This window comes from Sinocyclocheilus grahami, unplaced genomic scaffold (genome assembly GCF_001515645.1).
Source record: "Sinocyclocheilus grahami isolate Dianchi unplaced genomic scaffold, SAMN03320097.WGS_v1.1 scaffold298.1, whole genome shotgun sequence".
In the NCBI taxonomy this organism is placed as follows: domain Eukaryota; kingdom Metazoa; phylum Chordata; class Actinopteri; order Cypriniformes; family Cyprinidae; genus Sinocyclocheilus; species Sinocyclocheilus grahami.
In genome coordinates this window covers 476634-486952 of record NW_015505477.1, presented here as the reverse complement: position 1 = coordinate 486952, position 10319 = coordinate 476634, and the positions used below count along the sequence as shown (strand labels likewise).

Here is a 10319-nt window from a genome sequence, read left to right as displayed (position 1 = left end):
ATACATGCCTAATAAAATAACAAATTACTTAGGCTAGTTTAAATAGGTATATAAAACTGAAAATCAGCAAACACTGTGGAACCAAATAAATAAGAAACATAGAACGTTTATTAGCAAAACGAATTAGAAAGCTTGGAGGCACAGCATAGGCTACACCTTGATGTAAAATAAAATTAATAAAATACACAAAGTTTAAATAAACTAATCAGCAAACACTGTGGAACCAAATAAATAAGAAACGAATGTTTAAAAAAACTTCCAGTCAATAGGCTTTTCAAAATCTAAAATATTGCAAAACGGGCGCCTTTGCATTTCCTTTCTAAACAATCTTCTGCCATCGTCTTGTCTTTCTCACCTCACTCTTGTCAGTCAGCTCGACTCACTCTCCTCACGTGATAAATAAAATCTGACTCCTGTTCCGTGGTGCACTGTCGTTTTCGCGCACAGTTCGGCACGCTGCATTGGGCGTTTAGTTTTTAAAAGTGTCTGTCCTCTAACTGAACTAGGCTAAATTATTTTTGTTCCTATAAAAAATCAAAATGACGGTGGGGGTGGTGCCGCGGTAGTCAAATGACGTAACTGGTGTTTTGGCTTAACACCGGTATAACCGAAAACACCGTCTATTGCAGCAAGCCTACACTGCATCTGTCTGTAAAAAAAAAACAAAAAAAAGGCACCGATTGATTTATAATTATTTTCAAAGCTTTCAATGTACTCTCATTGTAAAAGAACTTAATTGTTGTTTATTTAATTCTAACAAGTAAGTTTTTGTTGAAAACTAACCAAAACTAAAAATAATTTGTTTATAATCTCTGCACAGGAGGGACTTGGTGTTGTTTTCAAACAAAAGGAAATATATCGGCATCGGCCAAAATGAGTTAAAAATATCGGCATATCAGATAGCTAAAAAAATCCAATATTGTGTATCCATTAAAAAAAATTATAGTAAATATTCTTTGGTAGAATCATCCATATTTTTGTCCTCTTTGGAAGGTTTTTAGTTAAGGTCATTATAGATACACAGTAATAACAGGAATCTCAGAGCCACAGTCCCTGAGGCTGTGCTGATCTCAGGCTCAGCCTCTGTGTGTGTGAGGACACTATTTAAACACACCTCAGTAAATGGCACACTGCTCTTCTCATTCATAGCTGAGTGGAACAGGAGCCCATGGAAAAATTACCTTTCAGTTTATCCTTCCCTGTTACTGTTCAAACAGAACACAGTATGCAGAAAGCGTGGCTCTCCGTCCAGACAGTGGCTCTGCAGACAAGAACAGATGACGTCTAGAGTGCCATCTGTTGTGACGCAGCATGCATTTGTTCTGAATTGCATTAAATTTCCTGCAAGGATTGGTGGTTCAACACACAGGCTACGTCCACACGAAGCCAGAGCTTTCCCTATCCAATCTTTTTTTTTCCCACTTCTCAAGAAATATCTGCGTCCACACGAAACCACAAAACGATGTAGTATACATCCCAGACCAGTATGTGACGCTGTAATTCTGCCACAGAGATACACTAAAAACGGAGAAGAAGACTTGGACTATGCGCATAAACCTTGTGTGCGTTATACAAATGAACATTCAACCACTGTGTGCTCAGTTTTGCTGTGTGCTTTGTGTCATTGTCATGTTGGAAGGTAAACCTTCTTCCAAACTGCTCAAGTTCAGTTAAATTTGATGGTGACTGTTTGTGGACTGCAGTCTTCCAAGTCATTCCACAGACTTTCAATTGGATTTAAGTCTGGGCTCTGACTAGACCATGCAAACACATTCACCTTTTCCTCCTTCAACCACTGTGTGCTCAGTTTTGCTGTGTGCTTTGTGTCATTGTCATGTTGGAAGGTAAACCTTCTTCCAATTCTGGCAGAGGGCAGCAGATTTTCCTCAAGAATTTGACTGTATTTTGCCCCATCCATTTTTCCTTCTATCCTGACAAGTGCTCCAGTCCCTCCTGCAGAGAAACAGCATATCACCACCTCCATGCTTTACTGGAGGAATGTTGTTATTTGGATGGTGAGCTGTATTGGATTTCTGCCAGACATATGGTTTGATGTCGAGGCCAAATAATTCAATTTTAGTCTAATTTGCCTCAGAATGTTAAAGCGTGTGTTTTGGCAAAGCTCAGTCGTGAGGCTTTTTCTTGAGGAGTGGCTTTTTTCTTGCAACCCTCCCATACAAGCCACATTTGTGGAGAATTTGTGATATTGTTGTCACATGCACACAATGACCACTCTTTGTCATAAATTCATGCAGCTGCTTCAGAGTTGCTGTAGGCCTCTTGGTAGCCTCTCTGAGCAGTTTCCTCCTGGCTCTTTCATCCAGTTTGGAGTGACGTCCTGATCCAGGGAGGGTCTGTGTTGTACCAAATACCTTCCACTTCTTACTAATAGACTTCACTGTGCTTCTAGGCATTGAGAAAGCCTTTGAACATTGTTTTGTATTATCTCTTCTGACTTGTGCCTGTCCACAGCTTTATCCCGGAGATCTTTTGACAGTGCCTTGCCTCCCATAGATAACCGTTTGCTTCAGTTGCACTACCAAGGACTGAAATGCTCCAGGAAATCTCTTTTAATGTTGAGCTGATCAAAATGACCTCAGCTGATCACAGTTGGAAGTCAAACGGCTTTGTGTGCCATTGAGAAGGTGATTATGAGTTTACAAGTCATTTTTAGGAGGGGGCTGATCCTTTTTCCAACTCATGCTGCGCTAATCAAAATGAGCAGAGCTGATCACAGTTGAAAGTCAAATGGCTTTGTGTGCCTTTGAGAAGGTGATTAGCTACACCAGATTGAGTTTACAAGTCGTTTTAGGAGGGGGTGATCCTTTTTTAGTGATTCTGTTTTTTATTATATGTTTGTGTTATATCTTTCACTTGGATGTTATAAGTTGCACTGAGTAAATACAGCTGGATAAAACAAAAACTGTGTCCATCTTCATTTCAGGCTGCAAAGCAACAAAATGTGATTCTTTTAAAGGGGGGGGGGGGTGATTCTTTTCTATACCCACAGTATGTTATAATGCATAATTCATAGTTGTTTTGTGAAGACTATGATAGATTTGTGGAATTAGCAGTAGTGTACAGTAATACACCAATTTAACGTTTAATGTTAAAATAACGACATTTAATGTCTTCATCCATCTTCCTTATTGTAGGATGAAGTATATTTAAATAAAATAGATTTAAGAATTGTTCATCGATCAGTACCTTTTAATACTTAAATACTTTTAATACTCAAGTACTTTAATCAATATTTTTGTACCTTCCCTGAAGTAAAATTAAAAATGAGTACTTATGTTTAATATTTGATTAGGATGTCTGTACATTTACTCAAATGCTTGATTTGTGTACTTCATCCACCACTGGGAATTAGAGGTTATTTGGTTAATTAACATAATTAAGGAGTTGACCTTAAACCAGCCATCGTGCTTCCTTAACACGGATTAGACTTTCAGACAGCCATTAACTAGTGGATTTCACACATCCCTGGTACTAACGTTATATATATTTAATAAGTGATTTATATTCCTTCTATTGTTCAGAAATGAATAAAGGAGAATCAAGGAGGGAATCAAAGTAAAACTGTCCGTCTTTCTCTCCCTCAGTGTCTGAATTTAACGCAGCTTCTACACCAATACGGACTGAGCTCGGATTCTCTCATATCTCCAATGCAGTTCACCTATTTATGTCCTGCACTGCTCTACCAGATAGATAGACGCTTCTGCATCCTTCATTATCACCACGTTGAAACTGAAGTACAAGATGCAGCATCATCAGGTACAAGTGATCCTGTAGAATAATTCTGTTTGGACAAAGTATATTCACTACAATTCTCTCTACCTATGTAGTTTGCTACATTTTAATAACCAGTTGAGAATCGTTGTTAAACCATTTTGAAACAGTTCAATGTTGCTAGAGTTACCTTAGTTGAAACTCTTTTAAGTCCAGTGACAAGCGCAATTAAATAGGACCGCAGTAATTCTGACTAAAATATAAATTTCGCTGAAATATTTGTAGTTGGACAATAAATGTGACATGTAGAATTTTAAACCTACAAGTAAGACTATTTTATGATAGCACTGACAGTAAAGTGAATGTAATGGGGTAATCAAAATAGTCTAACAGTCTAACTCTGTGCTTTTGTTCTCATTTATTTTCATTTTTAGTTTAGTGAATTTAACTTCCACTTTAAAAGCCTTATTTTTGTTTTTAGATTGCAATGTTACAATGTTAGAATGAAATGTGATTTTAACCCTTTTTTGCACATAATATAAAGGCTTACATGGTTACATTCACTTTATTTGTTTTCATAGCCTTTAATATGTATTGTTTTGTTAGACAACATTGGGCGGTAAGTGAAATACGTATATATTAAATGCAGATTTTTTTTTAATCCAAAATACGGAGATATATACCGTATATCGCAAATCGGCCCAAAGATACCGTGATATGAATTTTTGCCCATATCACCCAGCCCTAGTGACAAGAGTCCCGGTCTAATCCACTACTGCTGATTGTGTTGCTGCAGTATGGGTCTGGATGTGGGGCTTTGTGTCGATCACCATCATCAGCCTGCTGTCTCTGCTGGGTGTTGTTCTGGTGCCCATCCTCAACCAGTCCTGCTTCAAGTTTCTCTTGACCTTCCTGGTGGCGCTGGCAGTGGGAACCCTCAGCGGGGATGCCTTACTGCATCTACTCCCTCATGTGAGTTCACTCTTTGGGGACAAACAAGATTTAACCATTGCAAAAGTCCAAACTACACAGCGCAAGAAATCAAACCTTTCTTATACCTTACAGTCTCAGAGTGGCCATGATCACAGCCATGGAGGACATGCAGAGGAAGAACCTGAAGAGGATTTTCTTACAAAGTTTGATGGAGTTTGGAAAGGACTGACTGCACTAGCAGGAATCTACCTCCTCTTCATCATTGAACATTGCATTGGCATGTTCAAACACTACAGCAACCAAAGGGTGAGAGGCACCACAATACCTTTATCACAGGAAAGATGTGCAAAAAATCGTGCAAAAGTGGCAAGTAAGCTGCTTTTCACTTCACACATGCTTGTTCAGGACTGACAGAGCTGAGAGCTATGGAAGACTAAAATATAATCCATAATTGCTGCAGATAGTGGGGATTTTAGTGCACAGTAAAACAACCTTGGATTTTATACTCAGAACCTAGTGCTTATTAACACTTGTCTGTTCATGCTTTCCACAGGGAAGCCTCTGCCAGAGGAAGAAGAAAGGAGAGCAAGCAAAGATTGGGAGGAAATTGTCAGACCACAAACTCAACAGGCGTTCAGATGCCGAGTGGCTCCATCTGAAGCCTCTAACAGAGGGTGGGTCTTCATTTCATCATAAAATCCCAGCACAGTTTATTTGGCTTTTAAAGGGGACATCGGATGCAAAATTAGTTTTTACATGGTGTTTGCATATAAATGTGTCTTAGCAGTGTGTGGACTCAACCACCCTACAATGATAAAAATCTATTCAAGCCATTTAGATTTTCTGAGCAGTATGATGTCATACTGCTCAGGCCCCACCCACGACTGCTGACAGACTGTCCCGTATTAGCATATTCCTGCCCTCAGTCAGTCGTATGCTGTCATCCATTGTCTCCAAGCTCGATCAGCTGTAGCGACAAGGTCTCCTATTTGTGATGATTTGTAGTTGGATGCAAAAGTAAACATAAGAGTCCTCATTTTCTCCCAACATCAGAGTCACTGAGGACGCAGTTTATTAGTTTTGTTTTTGATGGTAACGCACCACCAAATACTCAAAAAACGGAAGATAGGAGCGGGGTGAGCAGTAGCTCATTATCATTTCAAGAGACATGCACTGAAACGGGTCGCTGTGAACAGAGCTGATTTTGACAAGGTCAAAAGGGTGTTGTTTTACACAACCATTGAGGAATTTTAACCAAAGTATGTTGCAGACATTTCATGAAGACCCTAAAGATTCATACCAACTTGTGGGAAATGGGCATCCAATGTCCTCTTTAAGTAAAGTTGTGAGTGTTGATTTTGTGGAGATGCTTCAGAGTCTCTTCCAATATACTGAACCCTTGTAAGGATATTGTAAGAACAAACTCAAGCTGGTTGCAGTAATGTTTAGAAGTAACTTGCGTTGTAGTCAAAATCAGCTCATTTGAGTCCAAGTCCATGGTTAGGTTTAGTCAGTTAAGACAGAGACCAAAGGGGCTGAGTCAGAGTCTGAACAATTCAGACAGTGTACTACGACACTGATGTAACGCCTTCCCTTCTCCTTTTTCTTGCAGGAGAAGGTACAACGCGTGAAGCCGGACACAATGACACTCAGATGACAGAGTTGCAGCCTCTGGATTCACCCAGCAAGATGCCACTGGCCATATCTGATTCAGATCACCCCTTCAAGGATGCTGAAAAAACAGAGGACGACAGCGGGCCAAAGGCAAATTCAAAAAACCATGGACAAGATCATGGACACGGACACGGCCATGGTCACTCCCACCATGGACACTGTCACTCTGACCAGGAAATGAAAGATGCGGGGATCGCCAGTATAGCATGGATGGTCATCATGGGAGATGGCATGCATAACTTTAGTGATGGACTTGCTATAGGTCAGTTTGTGTACACTGAAACCATTAGCAGATTAGTTTGTCTTCGAAAGGGTTTCTGTATCTGAGGAACTGTGTTTGTCACCTACAGGTGCTGCGTTCAGTGCTAATATTACAGGTGGCATTAGTACTTCAGTTGCTGTGTTCTGTCAAAAACTGCCTCATGAACTAGGTAAGTTGCTTAACAAAGTTTGTCAAAAAAATGTTGGAATAGCAGATCCATTTTCTTACAGATGCTTGTGCAGTAAAAGTTAAAAACAGGGTTCCTACAAATGTTCTATTTAATAAATCCATACTTTTGCAGACTCAAATTTCCCGACTCCTATGTAGATTTTTCAGACTATTTTTCATAATGTAAAACAAAAAATAAAACATGATTAAAGGTTCAAATTCACTATTTGATGCTCTCACAATACTACAAATGTTGTCACAATACAAAATTTCAGTTGTCTGTACCAATACTAGTAAAATTTCACGGTTCTTGATATCATAGCAAAAACTAGAACCCTGCATTTCAGCCCAAGCCCGATAGGGGCCCAACTTATTTATGGCCCTAGGGCATCGGGCATCAGGCCTGTTTTAGACTTCTCCTTATTTTTATATTTTAGACTTTCATCAGTTAAGGCGATTGAAAAGATGTACTGCGCTGGTGTAAACAACACGATACCATGCTACCGTGACTGTCAAGATTGGATCAGCAGCGGGAAGAGTTATAGGAAAAAAGGAGGACTGGATTAAAACCAAAGATTTTTCTAGTCGACTAGTGGTAGTAATTACTAAACCATAATGTGCCTTTTTTTTTTTTATAATAATAATGTGCCTTTAATATTTATGCTAGCTATAGCCTATTCTGCGTTTTAGCACACGCAATAGGCTAAAGCTTCCCACAAAGCACTGGCAAAAGTAATTACCATGAATGTGTCGGGGGGGAAATAGCAAGTAGACCCGTGAGACCTTTGTTAATCTTCCGAAAACAAATTAAGATATTTTTGATGAAATCCGAGAGCTTTCTGACCCTGCATAGACAGCAACAGAACTACCACGTTCAAGGCCCAGAAAGGTAGTAAGGACATCGATAAAATATTCCATGTGGCATCACTGGTTCAACCGTAATTTTATGAAGCTATGAGAATACTTTTTGTGCGCAAAGAAAACAAAAATAATAACTTTATTCTGACGTATAACCCGGATCCGCTGTGCCTTGTTTTCAAGCAGAGGAATGCACACGCATGCATCGTGGTACTCTCGTGAACGCATGTCAAAGACTGACACGGAAGAGAAGAAATTGTTGTTTGTGTTTTCTTTGCGCACGAAAAGTATTCTCGTAGCTTCATAAAATAAAGGTTGAACCACTGATGTCACATGGAATATTTTAACGATTGACATCAACATCAAGGTGAAGAGTTTCAGCTGTTCTTCTGTGCTCTCCTTTTCTTGTTTGAATGAATGAAAAACAAACAGTGAACTAATACTACACAGCAGCACATACAGCTTTTAAAAGACCGCAAATCTTGTATGAAGTTTTGAGTTTGCTGTCTAGAGGGCCACTAGTTTTTAAATTCCCCTTTTTGTTTAAACAAAAAAACCAGACAATACAATATCAGAGAAGAAAGAACAAACAGAGTATGCCTTTGATATAACAACAGTATTTTGCATTTGATGTTGTTTACCGTTACTGTCTGCCATCCAGTGGAGGTGATGGGACTGGATTCCTCAGACACTAATAACGTTTGATGGAGCAGCTCTCTTTTTTTGTCTGATAATCTTTATGCACATGCTGTGGCTGGGGAAAGACGGCTACAATAAAGAGTTTTTACTACCCTGCAGTGCTGTTAATTGCCTTTAATGACATAATGATATAATTGGGTCAGGTGACACAGAGCAAAGGTCCAGAGTGCAGTTTAGAGAGGACCACTGGTCGTGAAGGCTCCTCACATATATATTCAGTAATTAGGAACAAAGGAGCAGCAGCATAGAATTGCTGAAACACAAGAAAAACCCACTTTTGATTTTTCGGACAGATTGAGAAGGACAACCCGATCTCACTGCAGTCAATATCAGGTTTTGCATGGCCAAAACTAACTCTACCCACTCTGCTGTATTGTTGTTTATTGTACATTAATAGTGCACATTTTTGTTTGCCTCTAGGTGACTTTGCTGTTTTATTGAAGGCTGGGATGTCAGTGAAGCAAGCCATTGTGTACAATGTCCTCTCTGCCTTGATGGCTTATGCTGGCATGGTGATTGGCACGGTTGTGGGACAGTACACGCACAACGTCACCAGCTGGATCTTTGCTGTTACTGCTGGCATGTTTCTCTATGTGGCATTAGTGGATATGGTAAGAGAACCGAAATGTGGATTTATTTGCTTACCAGTTGGGCTGCATGAATATGTTATAATTATTGATTACTTGAAATGAATCAAGGACCTTTCACACAGAACACGCTGTTGCATTCCACCGCGCTGCTTGTCCATTGTTTTTCTATGTTAACATGCTCTAGATGGATGTTTGAGCATTATGCTCACGTCTCATGTCTTTTGTTGTGTCTCATGCACAGTCACAGTGTTTAAATTAAAAGTATATGAACTTTTAAAAATGTCTCTAGACCTTGCTTTTTTCTATCTTTTATTATTGTACTGCCGCACATCTTGAGTTTTCCGGTGCAAAAATTTGAGTGAATGGCCTCTCACACATTCAAAATAAGGTGACTACTAGTTATAAAAGCACAACAACTGTTCTAATTTCAAATAAATTATACACAATATTATTGACAATATTAGAGTGCTCCCATTATAATCACCAAAGCTGTCTGCATATTCACTATGTCTGAACCCTGCAATTCAGCACAAGCTCACTGAGTTCTGCACTCCTGTGAACAATTAAATGATTACAATCAACAAAGCTGTCTACACTGCACAATCAATTTCTTATTTACACTTTTGTCGACATGCTGATTATTATAGGAGCATTTTATTTTTGTCCCACTCCCAACACTTGCATGCAGTGTGTATTGGGATGAGAACATTGCGAACAAGCTGTGCAATATCCAAATCCAGCATGATTCCAGAACAACCTATTTGAATATCTCACCTGCTGTGATATTCATAAGTTGTATATAGACATAAAAAAACAAAACTTTTTGAGTTTTTTTTCTCAAACTTTCTTCAAGTGCCCCCAGGACTTGGTTGGAGTACATGGTGATGAAAAGAGCCGTCTTCAAGGAAATCTGAAAAATGGAGTGTCAGCACAGACCCCCGAAGTTCAGATCTCCCTTAAATTGTATTATGCATGTATTATTATTTGGTACTGAAGAGAGAATAAAACACTTCTCTAGCTGTGTTGTGGTTTAATACATGATCATTACCAAAGGTTTTTTTTTGTTTTTTTTTGGACATCCGGTTTCACGCTGAAATGTTACATTATGAGTTGGAAATACTGTTCATGTTGACTTTAAATGCTTCCAGTTGATCCATCAGCATTTTGTTGTGAGATGTCATTTTTATACATGGCACCTGATGACAAACAACCATCTCATGCTTTAATATCTAGACTAATCTGAAGACTTAAGAGAGGAACTTGAAAGTTTGCACATTTGAATTAATACTTTTTTAATTAATTTTTTGCATTATCCCTTTTTGCATGTTGCTGTAAAATGAGAGAAAAAAAACCTTTCTCTCAAAATTGCTTCTTGTTTCCATAGTTCCTACAGGCAAATATTA

At 38.9% G+C, this 10319-nt stretch overlaps 1 protein-coding gene across 1 annotated transcript; it reads left to right on the top strand.

The window, feature by feature from the left end:
* Positions 1–3314: 3314 nt before the first annotated feature.
* Positions 3315–9511, top strand: LOC107601061 (zinc transporter ZIP10-like). Its single transcript, XM_016293073.1, has 8 exons — positions 3315–3320; positions 3555–3777; positions 4529–4704; positions 4798–4971; positions 5219–5339; positions 6278–6601; positions 6690–6770; positions 8747–9511. The coding sequence occupies exons 1-8, from the start codon at positions 3315–3317 to the stop codon at positions 9016–9018; spliced, it is 1377 nt and encodes a 458-aa protein (XP_016148559.1). The 3' UTR covers positions 9019–9511.
* The last annotated feature ends 808 nt before the right edge of the window (positions 9512–10319 follow it).

Excerpts from the sequence above, each read along its gene's own strand:
- LOC107601061 (XM_016293073.1), top strand. Across the intron at positions 5,340-6,277 it reads TCTGAAGCCTCTAACAGAGG|GAGAAGGTACAACGCGTGAA; the intron begins GTGGGTCTTCAT and ends TTTTTCTTGCAG. Across the intron at positions 6,602-6,689 it reads TAGTGATGGACTTGCTATAG|GTGCTGCGTTCAGTGCTAAT; the intron begins GTCAGTTTGTGT and ends TGTCACCTACAG.